The following is a 16,727-nucleotide window of genomic DNA, read 5'->3' as shown; positions in this document are numbered from 1 at the left end:
GTGTTGGCTATAGCCTAGTCACCCGTATTACGAACCAGGTGATACACGAAGGAGTCATACCCTATGACTGGTGTAGCAGCATCATAGTCAACTGCTACAAAGGTAAAGGGGACGCTTTAGATACAAATAATTACAGAGGCATCAAGCTGTTAGATCAGGTTATGAAAGTTACAGAGAGGGTCATAGCCCAACTAATTAGGGAGCGAATCAATTTAGATGAGATGCAGTTTGGGTTCGTGCCAGGTAAAAGCACTACTGATGCCTTATTTCTAGTGAGACAGTTGCAAGAGAAATACCTAGCCAAGGATAAACCTCTGTACCTGGCTTTCATTGACATGGAGAAAGCCTTTGACAGGGTCCCCCGATCCCTTATCTGGTGGTCAATGAGGAAACTTGGGATAGAAGAATGGCTAGTGAGAGCTGTGCGAGCCATGTACAGAGATGCGGCCAGTAAGGTGAGGGTTGGAAATGAGTACAGCAATGAATTCCGGGTAGAGGTAGGGGTCCACCAAGGTTCCGTCCTCAGCCCCCTATTATTTACCATAGTCCTCCAGGCAATCACAGAGGAGTTCAAGACAGGTTGCCCCTGGGAGCTCCTCTATGCTGATGACCTTGCCCTAATTGCGGAGTCACTATCAGAACTAGAGGAGAAGTTTCAGGTGTGGAAGCAAGGTCTAGAATTGAAGGGCCTTAGAGTCAACCTAGCTAAAACCCAAATCCTAATAAGTAGGAAGGTAGATAAAACACAAACCCCTTCAGGTAGATGGCCCTGCTCAGTATGTAGAAAAGGAGTAGGTAGTAACTCTATAAGATGTACCCGGTGCAAGCTATGGACACATAAGAGGTGCAGCAACATCAAAGGCAGGTTAACTAGCAAGTTAGTTTTTGTTTGTGGCAGATGTTCAGGTGCAATAAAGACTGCAAACAAACAGGAAACAACTTCTATCTCATTCCAGGGTGAAAAACTAGAGGTAGTCGATAGCTTCCGCTATCTGGGCGACCAAGTTAGTAGTGGGGGTGGGTGCGCTGAAAGTGTAGCTGCTAGAATAAGAATAGCCTGGGCAAAGTTTAGAGAGCTCTTACCCCTGCTGGCGACAAAGGGACTCTCACTCAGAGTAAAAGGCAGACTGTATGACACATGCGTACGAACAACCATGCTACATGGCAGTGAAACATGGGCTGTAACTGCTGAGGACATACGTAAGCTCGCAAGGAATGAAGCCAGTATGCTCCGTTGGATGTGTAATGTCAATGTGAATACCCATCAGAGTGTAAGTATCTTGAGAGAAAAGCTGAACATTAGAAGCATCAGTTGTGGCGTGCAAGAGAGACGATTGCGCTGGTATGGACATGTGGTGAGAATGGAGGAGGATAGCTGCGTGAAAAAGTGCCACACCCTAACAGTTGAGGGAACCCGTGGAAGAGGTAGGCCCAGGAAGACCTGGGCTGAGGTGGTGAGGCAAGACCTTCGTACATTGGGCCTCACCGAGGCGATGACTACGGACCGAGACCTTTGGAAATGGGCTGTGCGTGAGAAGACCCGGCAAGCCAAGTAAGATCGTTGCCAGTGCCCCTGGACTGGTTCTTGTGCGGGTGGCACATGAGATGCACCATTTTGAGCGTGGCCGTTGCCAGTACCGCCTGACTGGCTCCTGTAGGATTTTCGAGCGAGATCGTTGCCAGTGCCCCTGGACTGGCTTGTGCGGGTGGCACATAAAAGACACCATTTCGAGCGTGGCCGTTTTCGTGCGGGTGACACGTAAAAGCACCCACTACACTCTCTGAGTGGTTGGCGTTAGGAAGGGCATCCAGCTGTAGAAACTCTGCCAAATCAGACTGGAGCCTGGTGTTGCCATCCGGTTTCACCAGTCCTCAGTCAAATCGTCCAACCCATGCTAGCATGGAAAGCGGACGTTAAACGATGATGATGATGATGATGATATATATATATGCAGGATATATATATATATATATATATATATATATATATGCAGGTACGCCCATGTGGTAAGAAGCATGATCGTGGGTTCAGTCCCACTGCATGGCATCTTGGGAAAGTGTCTTCTACTATAGCCTTGGGCTGACCAAAGCCTTGTGAGTGGATTTGGTGGACAGAAACTGAAAGAAGCTCATCATATATATGTATATATCTATGTGTTTGTGTCTTTGTGTCTGTGTTTGTCTCTCCATCACCGCTTGACAACTCCATAACTTAGTAGTTCAGCAAAAAGAAACTGGTAGAATAAGTTCTAGGCTTTAGAAAATAAGTCTTGGGGTTAATTCAGTCAACTAAAACCCTTCAAGGCAGTGCAAAAGCATGGCCACAGTCAAATGACTGAAACAAGCTACAGAATAAAAGATTATCTTAAGATATTTCCTATAATATATAATATCAAGCTAATGTTATATATAATACATTCTTTTTATGGAAAGCATAAGAGCTGAAATGTTGTTGGAGGGGACTAGTTGATTACATTAACCCCAGTGTTTCATTGGTACTTAATTTATTGAACCTGAATGAATGAAAGGTAAAGCTGACCTTGGCAGAATTTGAACTTAGAACGTAAGGAGGGATGAAATGCAGCTGAGCATTCTGCCTGGCATGCTAACGATTCTGCCAGCTCACTGCTTTATACATCAAATAAATATATTATGTATATCTTAAGATAATATATTATATACAATAATTTATATTAAGATAATATATACATTATGTGTATTATATATGTATCTTAAGATAGTATTATACATAATATCAAGTTAATATTCTTTTCTACTCTAGGCACAAGGCCCAAAATTTTTGGGAAGGAGACCAGTTGATTAGATTGAACCCAGTATGCAACTGGTACTTAATTTATTGATGCTGAAAGGATGAAAGGCAAAGTCGACCTCAGCAGAATTTGAACTCAGAACGTAAAGACAGATGAAACACCACTAAATATTTCACCCAGTGTGCTACCATATCTGCCAACTCACTGCCTTTAATATCAAATTAATATTATTTACATCTTAATATTATATATAATATAATTTCGCTTGTTACAACATGCGTTTGAGTGTTATGTTTTTAGCAGCATTAATTATGGACTGAAATCGAAGACATAATTGAAATAATAAAAATAATGAAACAAGCTGAAGTGTTATGCTTTAAATATCCTTAACTATGAAAGGAAATCGAAATCTTTAATGTAATTAAACAATTATTACAAACAATATTATAACATTATGAATAAAGAATTTATACATCAAAACAGAAATTAAAAAATTCATAAAAATATAAACACGGGATTTATAATCATATTAGTTCTCATTAGCCCTTTTAATCATCATAACAGCTATCATTACTATCATCATCATATAATTTATTTGGCACACATCACAACAATTTTAATAAGGGAATTGTCCATGTCGAGCCACATAAATGATATTAAAGGCAGTATAAAGTATGTCAGATTAATAGCAAAATATTTTGCTTTATAAATATATATTTAAATGATAATGAGGATGATTTTGCAATACCCATATGCGTTATTTCTTCTTTAAACACTTGATACAGAAGAAGGCAGGGTGCACTGAGGTGGGTAGCTTAAGAGAGGATTTAAGCTTGGCACTGAAAGTTAATTATGTAACATGTTAATTAGATGCAGTTTTTGCTACCTCCTATCTCTCTCTCTCTCTCTTTCTTACTTGGGAGCTTCACTCATTCAGTTAATATTTACAACTAAGTAGACTGATTCTATAACTGCTTGTCTTTTTTTTTTTCTTTTCTGTTATGGACACTATACAATACCAATAATGATAATGATGATGACAATGACGTGATAGGCCCTTCAATTCCTTCCATAAATAGACAGACATATTATCGACCTGTTAAGTCGTATGACAGACTTCATAACCTGAATATGAAAAGTAACAACAACAACAGCAACAAAAGTTATAAAGATCTGATCAAAATAAGTATAATTTACCCCAAAATGTGACTTTAAGAAAGAAGAGGAGTAAGTAGCATTTCCAGTTTGTTCCCATATTCTATTCGAATTTAATGACAGTAATGAACTGAAAGGTTTCAATGTCAAACAGGAACTGAAAGAGACAAAAGAAACAGATTTGATATGACAGTGAGCAACTAAAGTTAGTTCTTATCACAGATGTTGTTGTTGCTGTTGCTAGTGTTGTTATCTTTATTTCCTTAGTTTATTATTGAACTTTGAAACTCCTGTATTTACTCTGTTAAAAATTGTTAGAAGTGTTCTGATTGTTTTGTAGATAACGTTGTTCAGACAACAGAACTATGTATCGAAGGAATTCTGACTGAAAGTATTGTGGTTCTATGGTATGATTCTGAAGGATATTTGGTTGCTATTTCTAGTTACTTGAGTGACTATATAGATGTTCACTTGCTGGTTTGTGGTGTTTTTTGTTTGGTGGTGTGTGTGCTAAAATTGTCACATTATATGTATGCATAGCATTTCCAGAGGTTCTAACCCCCCCACCATCACCTTCCCCATGACTGCAGTTGCTGACACTACCACTACCACTACCACAGCTGATAGTGCTCTCACTGCCATAACCAACAGCACCACTACCTGTGTTGCTCTCCTCTTTCTCCTCCTCATTATTACTGTGGTGTATTTCATTGCTATCCCAGCCCTAGAAAAAGCTAAAGAGCCCTATTTACCTCATATTGTCTGCCTGTTCAAGCAACAAGAGTGAGTGAATAAATAGAAGAGTGGTGAAAACAGAGATAACCAGGCTAAGAGAATGATAGGAAAACAGATTGAGGTGATAGAGGAACAGTAATGAAAGAAAGAATGTGAGACAGCTATATGTTGGTAGTTGGTAAGGAGACTGTATAGAAAGACAACATGAGTGCTGTGAAGGAAGAAGAGAGAGTGATAAGAGGCAATAATGGAAATAAAAGAGAGTGAGGGGAGAGAGAAAGTGATGAATATCAGTAAGGATTGGTAGATGACAAAGAAATGTGTTTGTGGGTGTATGGAGAGAGGAGGAAGGAGGGAGAGGGGGAGAGAGAGTGAGTGAGAGAGAGAGGTGAGTAAAGATGGGTGAGAACAACAATATAAATGGATAATGGTAAGAGAAAGGGAGTGATGGATGTCAAAAATAAATGATAGGGATGGAGTAATCGAAGAGAGAAAAGGGAAGAGAAAGAGAGAGAGAGAAAGAGAAAAAGAGAAAGTGTGAGAGAAGATGATGCGAGAGAAAATGCGAGTGGTGGTTAGCAATAAAGAAACAAGATATTAGTGGTGAATTGAATACAGATAGATCTTATGCAGTCCCTAATTACATAGGTGATACAGTACAATGAATATGATAGGGGACCCTGTGACAGTTGCGAGGGCAATGAAGAAAGACTGAAGGCAGTAGATAGGGACTTAATATAAATGTAATGAGAGAGAGAGAGACACACACATGCACATCTCCACCCATTACTTTTACCATACAAGTATGGCTGTTTTTCTGCAGTACTATGTGTTGCTACACATCACCAAATTTTGTCATTTCACTCATGAAATTCAGCTTCTTGAGATCAGTCTACCATTTCATTCTGTTTTCCTTGGTCTTTCTGTGCCATACATTCTGTTCATATTGAGTGCTCTGCACTTCTTTTTACAATTTACACCTTCCATTAAAATGAGATGCCTGTACAGCAACAGTCTTTATTCTTGCACAGTATATCTCATTCTTTGCATTTCAGCTTCTCTTTCGGACCATTTGTATTCTGTGTTCATACTACTATCCATACACATTCAGCATGCTCGCCTTATTTCCTTCCAGTCCTTGTAAATCTGGATTGAAGGGCCACCTTTCACTATCATACAGCACTGCACTTTACACTCAAACATCATACAATTTGCTTTGCATTCTGAGAGAGAAACTCTTTTTTCCCAACAGAGATAAGAGCTTCCTTAACTTTTTCCATCTCATTATTACTCTGGTTATTATATTTTCAGACCATCCACCTCCTCTGCTAATTAAATCATCTTGGTAATAGAAGCCATCAATTACTTCTAGGGTGTCTTTCAACCATTTGAAGAAGTTTATTTTATATGTTCTCTTATGATTAATTGCTGCTATGCATCTACCACTTATGAAATATCCTGTCTCTGATTGCACTAAGCTTTGTGTAGCCATAATTGCACTGAGTACACCATGTGGTATTCCTCCACTTTTTTTGCATGGATCTTATCGCCTTTGATACATAATAAGTTTAATTCAAGATCTCAATTTTGCTTTTATGTTTGGAATAACTTCTCTAAATCATATGAATTCACATGAACTGTCCAACCCATGCCAGCATGGAAGACAGATGTTAAATGATGATACTGATATCATCATCATCATCATTTAACGTCCGTCGTCCATGCTGGCATGAGTTGGACAGTTTGAATGGGCTGGCATGCTGGAAAGCTGCACCAGACTCCAGTCTGATTTGGCATGGTTTTCTATGGCTGAAAGCCCTTCCTAATGCCAACCACTCCAAGAGTGTAATGAGTGCTTTTACTGGCCACTGGCATGGCCCATTTGCCTGATATTGAGGTGCATTCACGTGCCACCAGCACAGGTGCCAGTTTGCATGACACCAGCATCTGCCACGAGTGCAATTTTGTTCAACTTGATGGGTCTTCTTCTCAAGCATGACATAATGCCAAAGGTCTTGGTCATTGCTTCAGTAAGGCCCAACACTCAAAAGCAACTCAGCCACTTTACCTCCGTGAGGCCCAACGCTCGAAAGGAACTCAGCCAGTTTACCTGTGTGAAGCCCAACGTTCAAAAGATGTTCTTTATATGCCACCAGCATGGGTGCACTTGGCTTGATGGCTCCTCTCAAGCACAGCACATCACCAAAAGTATCACTCACCAGTCATTGCCTTTGTGAGGTTCAAAGTTCAAAGATCATGCTTCACTATCTTGTCCCATGTCTTCCTGGGTCTATCTCTACCACAGGTTCTCTTTACACAGCTGTCCTCATCCATACGCATCACATGACCAAACCAATACAGTCGTCTCTCTTGTACGCCACATCTGATTCCTCTTATGCCCAACTTTTCTCTTAATATACTTACACTCTGTTGAACATGCACATCCAGTGAAGCATAAAGGCTTCATTTCTTTTAAGCCTATACATGTCCTCAGCTGTCATAGCCTATGTTTCATTGCCATGCAGCATAGCTGTTTGCATACAGGCATCAAACAATCTGCCTTTCACTCTGATAGAGAGGCCCTTTGCTGCAGTAGGGGTAGGAGCTCTCTGAACTTTGCCCAGCCTAATCTTATTCTCACAGCTACACTCTCTCCACTACTAACTTGGTTACCTAGATAACGGAAGCTATCTACTACCTCTAGCTTGCCCCTGGTAGTTGATGGAGTCAATTTTCTGTGCATTTTCAATGTCTATTGTACCTGTGCACCTTTCACATACAAAAGTTAGTTTCCCTGTTAACCTTCCTCTGATGTTGCACCTTTTATGTGTCCAAAGCTTACACTGGGTGCATCTTATGGAGTTTCTACCTACACTTTTTCTGCAGATTGAGCAGGGCCATCTACCTGAAGGGATTTGTGATTTGTCTGTCTTCCTACTTCCTATAACTTACTAGAGAGAGAGAGAGAGAGAGAGAGAGAGAGAGAGAGAGAGAGAGAGAGAGAGAGAGAGAGAGAGAGAGAGAGAGAGAGAGAGAGAGAGAGAGAGAGAGAGAGAGAGAGAAAGAGACAGACAGACAGACAGAGAGACAGACAGACAGCCAGACAGAAAGATAGATAGATAGATAGATAGATAGATAGATAGATAGATAGATAGATAGATACATGCACACATACATATATGTATGTGTGTACGTCACATATAAAGTAAAATATAAAGTCTCAATGCTGGTACTTTAGTGCTGACATTCGTGCCAATAATAAATATTTTTATTTGAGTAAAGTATATATTTCATATGTAGAGACAGTAATACCAAATGGTTAAGAAGTTCACTCCTCAATCACAAGTCTAGAGTTCAATCCCATAGCACTATATCTTTTATAGCCATATGTTACACAGTGCTTTGTGAACGTAATCAGGAAGATGGAAACTATGTAGAAACCCATTAGATCGACAGTAGCTGCATTACACCATCACAAATATGGCTTGGTTGATGCAATGTGGAGCTGGTAAATTGCGATATATTTCATTGGCTGTGTGAATGAATAATAGCTGAAGCACACTCACAAACATTTAACTGAAATATTTATTGCCAGACAAAGGTAATGGTGTTGGCTTTTTACAATGAACAACATAAATGTTTGCTGACTGAGACACAGAGAAAAACTGCACTGTATCTATAGAAGTTATTTATGAGACATTGACTGAATGTTCAGAATACGTCTATCTCAGAACATGGAAATATCTGCACAAATGTCTGGGACTGTCTGATGGCAAAAGTGGAGGCACATAAGTCAGGCAGCCATTTTCAACACTCTGCAAATGAGTGGTAAAATGGTCTTTCATAGGGTACAAGAAAGAACATTCTTGAACATTTGAGAAAACCATATCATGCCACAGCCACATGCTGATTGGTTGATTAATAGACCAATCATGTGAAACTGTGGTGGCTTGTTAGTGGTTGAAGTTTTGAATCACTGCTACAACAGTGTGATTACATTAAATAACGTCTCTTCTTATATAAATATTATTTAATCTTATCTCCAAATTTTGCAAAGGTCAACAAAATGTAATTCTATCTGAAAATTACATTTAGAACACATGTCTGTGGAATACTCAGTCACTTAAAGCCAAGTGTATATTTACAGCAGGAATACCTACAACTTGTAGGATTCATTTATTTTTCTTGCCGAGATTAGAATCATCTCTGTAAATGTTTATTGTAAAAAAAGTAGGAGAGATACTTGGAAAATTGCATAATAAATGAATAGTGTTTAACATTGGAAAGGAAAAATTTTGGCCAGTGAAATGCCAAAATGACTCTACAAAAGCTTGGATTATAGAACTTTAATTTATTGATCATATTTTCCTGATGTATCAACTTCTGACTACTATTTCTTTTTCAGCAGGCATAGCCATATGGTCAAGAAGTTTCCTTTGTTACAACATAGTTTTAAGTTCAGTCCTACTGTGCAACACTTGGACTAAGTGCCTTGTACTATAGTGCTGGATTGATCAATGCTTTCTGGGTGAATTTAGTAGATGGAAACCTTGGCAGAATTTGAGGGCAAGAATAATATTTGTATTAGAAAAGATTTCATTAAATGTAATCAAAGCAGAGATACAATGAATTGTATGCTCTAAGACATGTGATCATCATTGAATAAAAAGGTTATGTGAACATTAAGTAAAACTAAATTGCAGTCATTGCATGTGACCATTATTGAATGTTATAGAAGAATTTCTATCTCATTAAATGAAACAATAGGCACTTAGGTCAGCATTGTGATTTCCAAATACCTTAAGGCTATTAAGTTAATTTAAGACCATGAGAATAACAGCACAACATTGAGATACAAAAGTGAAAAGGAATATAGACAGACACGCGCACGCGTACACACACACACACACACACACATAAACTGAGCCACAAAAGAAATGCTGCACACATACTAAATAGAAACCGGTTTCTTAACAGACTGCCATAACATTGATTGAAGAGTGCTAATTAAGAAACTGTTCTTTCTTAGTAATAAAACATCATTTCTTGAAACATGTTTGACGTCACATGATGTCACATCACGATGGAGTGTCCTGGATCCAAAGAGATGAACTCAATATCTCATGTGACCACCATTATCATTGATTACTGCCAGGCATCTTCTATACAGTGAATGCACCAAAGATTGATGAAGGCCATGAGAATAGCAGCCCATATTCTGTTAAAACTTGCAGTGAGTTGTGTTGCAGTTGTTGGCCTTGGACAGATGTCATTTTGCCTTCTTTAGATTTCATCCCACAGGTGCTTTAGGGGATTCAAGTCCAGACTTAGGGCTGGCCATGACAGTGTCTGGATGTTGTGCTGCTGAAAGAAGTCCGTTGTCAACCTGACAGTATGAGGACAGGTGTTGTCATGTTGGAACATGTGATTCTGATGATGAGCAAAGTATGACACAATATAGCGAGCAGCGGTTACTCCATAGCCCTAACCTTGGCCAATGTTTTGAAAGACCAGTGGTCCAAGTTTCTGGCTGAGTGCAATCCCACCCCATACCATGATGCTCTGTCCTCCCTGTGAGTCTCTCTCCACAACACAGCCATTGGCATGCCATTCACCCCTTCTTCTCTAAACCCTAGCTTTGCCACAAAAATGCAATATCAACTTTTTGTCAGAGAAGACTACAGTCCTCCACTGCTGATATTACCAGTTCTGACGTTTTTGAGCCCACTGCAGATGTGCCCGTTGATGATGATCTCTGAGATGAGGCTCCCAGCCAGACGTTGACAAGACAGATTAAAAGATTTCAGCCTACAGTGAACTCTCTCTGCACAAATGGGTCTGTGGCGAGTCCCTATGGTCTGCCTAGCTGATTCCATTGCCCTCTAGAATCGGTCATGCAAATGCTGTCGGTGCAGGTGGTGATCTTGATGTGATGTTGTAACCCTCAGTTGGCCACTGTGATTGAGTGTTACATGTGTGCTGTTTGTGGCATTGTATCATTCCCTCAGCTGCTCAGTTGTCTGAATACTGCAGTTCAAGTCATTAGCAATGACCCATGGATGTTGACCAGCATGGAGACGTCCAATGGCTTGCCCCCTCTGATTTCATGTTAGTCTTGGGATGCTTGCTGCATTCAGGAAATGAATGGCAGGCTGGTAAATTTGGGTGCCTTTTATACCCAATGAGTCAACGTTTGGCATGTGCATCATACTTTACATAAAGATGCGTTCGTGAGCATTACCATGTTCATGAAAAGTGGGCAAGTTCAAATCCTACATGCAATCCTTGTGTTTTCAAAAGAGAGTGGTGTTGTGGGTCAGTGACATCTTCCTGATGTTAAATAATCTAGAAATGTGATAAAATCCATATAATCTCAATATCATGTGTGAAACAAATAATCTTTTACAGTGTGATGTTTCTTTTGTAGTTCAGTTGATATATATATTACCCAAAAGTGTACAGTATTATATATCCATCATGGCTGATCTTACCAATCAGTCTTGAACTAGGGGTACGATGGAATGTTAGGTAATAGATATACCCCCTCTTTTGACAGATATGTAAGGAACGACCGTGCGAACTCAAAAAGGAGAAATGGTGACGGATGGAAAAACAGAGGACTCCTTTTATTTAAACGCGTCACACGGTCGAACACAAAAATATATATATCAATAATGATATACGTGATATGTTATACGACGATAACATAGATGACCAGCAATGAAAGATCACAACCGTATAAGATGAATAACAGAAATATTTATTGTAGCGTTAAAGATGTATGTCTGTGTGAGAGTGTGAATGCGACATATAAGAACATAATCAAAGACAGGCCGTCATACAAAGAAAAGTGTGTATGTGAGTGATACATGTATGTGTATGTGAAATATTACAGCAAATAGAAAGAGAGTCAATAACACGTGAGCAATTATACCAGTTCTTGGGTACACAATAATATGAATCTGTATGTGAAGTGAGTTGGCTGAGTGTGGCAGAGCTGATCACTAGTTGTGATGTCGTGGCATCGATGCCGGGCCGTGATTCTTGTTATACAGATGTTCGTCGCTGGCTGAGAACTCTTGTCTGTTTATTTACCGTGGTGAAGCTGAGTCACCTAACAGAATCGAAGAGAGAGATGTGTGCCGCGGTGGTTTGGTGTACATAGTAAGTCGTGTTGACGCTGGTGGTGTAGAGGCTGCTTGGTAGTAACCGTGTTGGTCATGACGATGGTGCTGGTTAGTAATCGTAGACTCTTGCTGCTGAAGTGGCGACGGCGGTGGTCATCGTTGGCTGGACGAAGCTGTTGAAGTGGTCGCTGGCTATTTGTTGCTGCTGCTGTCGTGTGGTACACGGAACAGCTCTCAAAGAGAAACTGAACCGAGACAAATTTGTGGGGTATGAGTTGATCTATTTATAGCGTTAAGGGGGCTCCCAGACGGTAGCACAAAAACACTATCACGTGACCTTATTAAGGGCTGTGATTGGTCAGTTTGCGTTCTGGCGGGAAAGGTTCGAAGAATTTGCCGCTTCAAATAATAATCAGTCACGTGATAACAAGGCTGGTGTTTTCCCCTACGTTCGCGTTTGTTTATATTTAAATGAGAAGAATGGCGATAGCAGTTTTGTATCTAATGGCGGTAGGTAGTTTCACTACACTAGCCTCGCACCAGTCGGTTTGTCGAAGACAAACAGACGAAATAAGAAAAAAAATTGTAGTGAAAAAGACTGAAAGAACGGTTGGTCTATTACTGGCATTTAGTCACCATTTTTGGAAAAGTTATGTGAACTTTTCACGTTGGGCTGTACAGATCAGAAGGGCTGTATGAACGAATCACGTCGGGGTCACCAATTGTAAGGAACGACCGTGTGAACAGGATCACATAGGTTGTACAGATCAGAAGGGTTGCATGAACGAATCAACGTCGGGGGTCACCAATTGTAAGGAACGACCGTGCGAACAGGATCACATAGGCTGTACAAATCAGAAGGGCTGCATGAACGAATCAACGTCGGGGGTCACCAATTGTAAGGAACGACCGTGCGAACTCATAAAAGGAGAAATGGTGACGAATGGAAAAACAGAGGACTCCTTTTATTTAAACGCGTCACACGGTCGAACACATAAAATATATATATCAAAGATGATATACATGATATGTTATACGACGATAACATAGATGACCAGTAATGAAAGACCACAACCGTATAAGATGAATAACAGAAATATTTATTGTAGCGTTAAAGATGTATGTCTGTGTGAGAGTGTGAATGCGACATATAAGAACATAATCAAAGACAGGCCTTCGTACAAAGAAAATTGTGTATGTGAGTGATACATGTGTGTGTATGTTAGTTATTACAGCAGATGGAAAGAGAGTCAATAACACGTGAGCAATTATACCAGTTCTTGGGTACACAATAATATGAATCTGTATGTGAAGTGAGTTGGCTGAGTGTGGCAGAGCTGATCACTAGTTGTGATGTCGTGGCATCGATGCCGAGCCGTGATTCTTGTTATACAGATGTTCGTCGCTGGCTGAGAATCTTGTCTGTTTATTATCGTGGTGAAGCTAAGTCACCTAACAGAATCGAAGAGAGAGAAGTGCCGCGGTAGTTTGGTGTACATAGAAAGTCGTGTAGACGCTGGTGGAGATTGAGGCTGCTTGGTAGTAATCGTATTGGTCATGACGATGGTGCTGGTCAAGCCTAGATTCGAAACCGAATCTAAGAATTAGCGGTAGCCCAAACACGACAATCAACAGGCGCGAAAAACAGGTTTTCTTTGTTCTGTCAAAAAGTGATCGATCATCTCCCTTTGACCTTCGACCTTAGAATGTCAGGCGAAGTTCAACTGGTCAGTATCTGACCTATTTAGGTACAAAAACTCTGCTGCAGTATGTATGTCCTTCTAGCTGCCACGATTCTTATAAATAGAGTGGTCAGCAAGACGTCAGGACCTTCTAGCTGCCACGATTCTTATAAATAGAGTGGTCAGCAAGACGTCAGGACACACAGGGACAGACAGACAGGGAGACTGCTACTATGAGACCTCTGCTAATGTGAGACAGAGATTTTCCTCCGGCCAAGCAAGATGAGAGAACGAACACACACACACACACACGAACATATCCTGGTTCCATCATTTGTCTAGCAACTCGAAACAAGTTGTTAAAATTGAATGTAGTGGCTATTAATATTTATTAACTCCAGCTAATAAAAATGTTATAATTGAATCAGTTACCACTTTGTCATTTCTCAGGCAAACACATGCCTATCGCACCGACACTCAATAAAAACACACTACATTCTGGTGATTCCACTACAGATATATTAGAGCATCTTTTCCTGACTTATGGACTTTTAGATGACATATATATAATTATTTATTAATTAATAAATAATTATTAACTTTCGACTCACCATTGGATAATCAAAATGCGTCGGACAAACGATTTTTAAATACCTACCTCACGACTCGCTTGTCACACAGATTTTCTATGATACGTTTCTAGCAGCGCTGCCACTCATCAAGTAATAAAACACCCAGATTACTTGCTGCAAAAAACCCAAATCCTATTTTATAAACCCAGATGTTAGAAAACAGGTGCGTAATTTGTAATTTAATGATAAAATATGTTACATGACAAAATGAATACAAAATTTGATACTTACTTTATATCATATGACAATTAATTGTCAATTTCGTACATATCCATATCGTCTTCATTCACCCCTTCCTTTTTGGAGTTCAATCTACTCGTATATCTACGGTGACAAAACCCATGCACTACATCTTTAATAAGTTTAGCGCTCGGCTCCCAAGAAATGCATGACGCTCCCTTTCTTGTAATTGTTTCTTTAGTGAGAAGACGATCATCAGTGATCGTTTCAGCCTTCAACCTGTTAGTGAACTTTGTCTTTGTGCAATTTACTTGGAAAAATATGTGTTCCTTGCACGGTGATGAATGAGGTAACACTGTTAAATTAGTCATGAATTGTGACAACCTCTCAAATTTAGAGTGGTCAAGTCCATCTTTAAGATTGTTCATGGAATGCCAGAGTTCAGGGATGCTCTTTGAGGAAACAGGAATATTTTTATATTGCCGAAATGATCTCCACTCATTGGCTAGTTCATCAAGTGTTTTCTGGTGCAATTGCTGGAAAGTTTGACGCCAAGGAAATTACTGACTGAGGAGAGTTAGTGAGATCACACGCTACTTTTGGATCAAGCAATTCTAAGAGGGCAAGCACTCCAGCTTCATCGACAGGAAAGCGCATTTTTATTTGAAAGCATAATTCTATTAAAAATGTTTGCAATCAGTTATGAATCTAGCTGAGTCACCAACGATGGGGTTTGGTTCTAGATATCTCATTATGCGTCCACTGAGGTAAATATTACTCGTATCTTTGAGATTTGTTGTGTTATTAAGATCAATATCTGATAATTTAGATACAGCTAAAACATCTTCTTTTATAAAGCAACCAAGGATATTTTTATATTCACTGGAAACGAGTATATGCAACAGATGCAATCGAAAGTGTTCCAATTGAAACTCGACATTAAGAGCATTTACTTTCTTTAATATATAGTGTAAGAAGAGCAGCATGTGCTTGGTCCCTTTGTTAATCATTGTTTCATAGATTCTTTTTGCTCCGTCCACTTGTTCTATTTTATCTTCAGACTGAAAATAAAGTACAAGGGCATCCCACTGTTCTATTATAACGTCAATTACATTTTCACATGACAACCATCTAGTTTGTGAAAGCTTTGGAATCTTGTTTTCTTTTATGCCAACAACACTTTGTATCTTATTGAAGTCATTTTGACGTTTGCCACTTTGAGAAAAGTAAGAAGTTAAGTCCTTTAAAAAGGATTCAAGATACGAAGGTAACACCTTCACTGCAAATGAATGCAAACACAGCCTATTGTAAAATACAGCATGGGTTGGAGAGGTTGTTGTGATCCATGTTGCCTTCCATTGAGAGATACTGCTTCTAAAGACCAGGTACCACATCTGACATTTGTTTCTTGATTTCATTGGCAGGATGCCCTTCCAAATGTTGACTGTGTTACAGAGTACTGGATGCATTTTCTCGAAGCACCAATACTAGAGAGATGGAATAGTCTCAGGTGAGGTAGGAACAGAATGTTTACAGTGAATGTAAACTTGTAGAGCAAACAATGACAACAAGTGTGCAGATAATGACAGAAATGAATATGAGCTGTGGAGGATATTGGTGTAAAGGTAGGTGAAGAGAGTACTCAATAAACTTGGATGAGTAATTTGTTCAGGTGACTGAGAAGGGGAATTGGAAAGAAATAAGAGAAATAAAAATGACTTCAAAAGGATCAGAATAGGTGGAAGGGTGGAAGGAACAAGAGGTTGATGGGAACAAATTAAGGTCATGAAGGAGTGGTGTTGGAAGGAAAGTGATTGGCAATGATATGAGTGCGTATTTGAAAAGGGCCTTAAGGAAATATTACCTTGCTTGGAAACCGGTGAGAGGTGGCAACAGGAAGAGCAACCGATCATAGAAAATCTGTCTCAACAAATACACCTGACTGATGCAAGCATGGAAAAGGGGGTGTTAAATGATGCTGTTGATGATGAATCAAAGAAATATTTACACACATATAGGAAAATACATTCACATAAGCATTCTTACTTATATACACTTACATACAAAATTACACTCACTCATACTCAAGACTCATGCATATATCATATGCACACACGCGTGCACACACACACACACACACACACACACACACAAACACACACAAGCACACATTTACACTTAAATACATACATATACATATACCCTGCATATACACATATAATCAAACAAATACTCACATGCACATACATAATCGCACATACTCACTCATCTGTGTATGTGTTTATTTGAAGTGTTGAATTGTCCAACATTTGCCAAAACAGAAAGCGGATATAAAATGAAATGCAATTACCCATATGCACAGATGCAATCATGCACATACACATATACAAAAACACACACACACACACACACACACACCCTATGCCATTTGATTGGCTGTTTTCT

General features: G+C 39.5%; 1 protein-coding gene across 1 annotated transcript in view; it reads right to left on the bottom strand.

Moving 5' to 3' along the window:
* LOC106880126 (uncharacterized) overlaps positions 1–15,207 on the bottom strand; it is a 43,928-nt gene extending 28,721 nt beyond the window's left edge. The window contains exons 1-2 of the mRNA XM_089347735.1: positions 14,334–15,207; positions 3,969–4,083 (exon numbers count right to left, since the gene is read on the bottom strand). Coding sequence (XP_089203861.1) covers positions 3,969–4,026 — 58 coding nt within the window. The 5' untranslated portion in view covers positions 4,027–4,083; positions 14,334–15,207. The remainder of the gene's footprint in view (positions 1–3,968; positions 4,084–14,333) is intronic.
* Positions 15,208–16,727: the final 1,520 nt, after the last annotated feature.

This window comes from Octopus bimaculoides, chromosome 2 (genome assembly GCF_046866305.1).
Source record: "Octopus bimaculoides isolate indiv1 chromosome 2, ASM4686630v1, whole genome shotgun sequence".
In the NCBI taxonomy this organism is placed as follows: domain Eukaryota; kingdom Metazoa; phylum Mollusca; class Cephalopoda; order Octopoda; family Octopodidae; genus Octopus; species Octopus bimaculoides.
The sequence above is the reverse complement of the archived record's forward strand: the minus strand, read 5'-3'. Positions and strand labels throughout refer to the sequence as shown.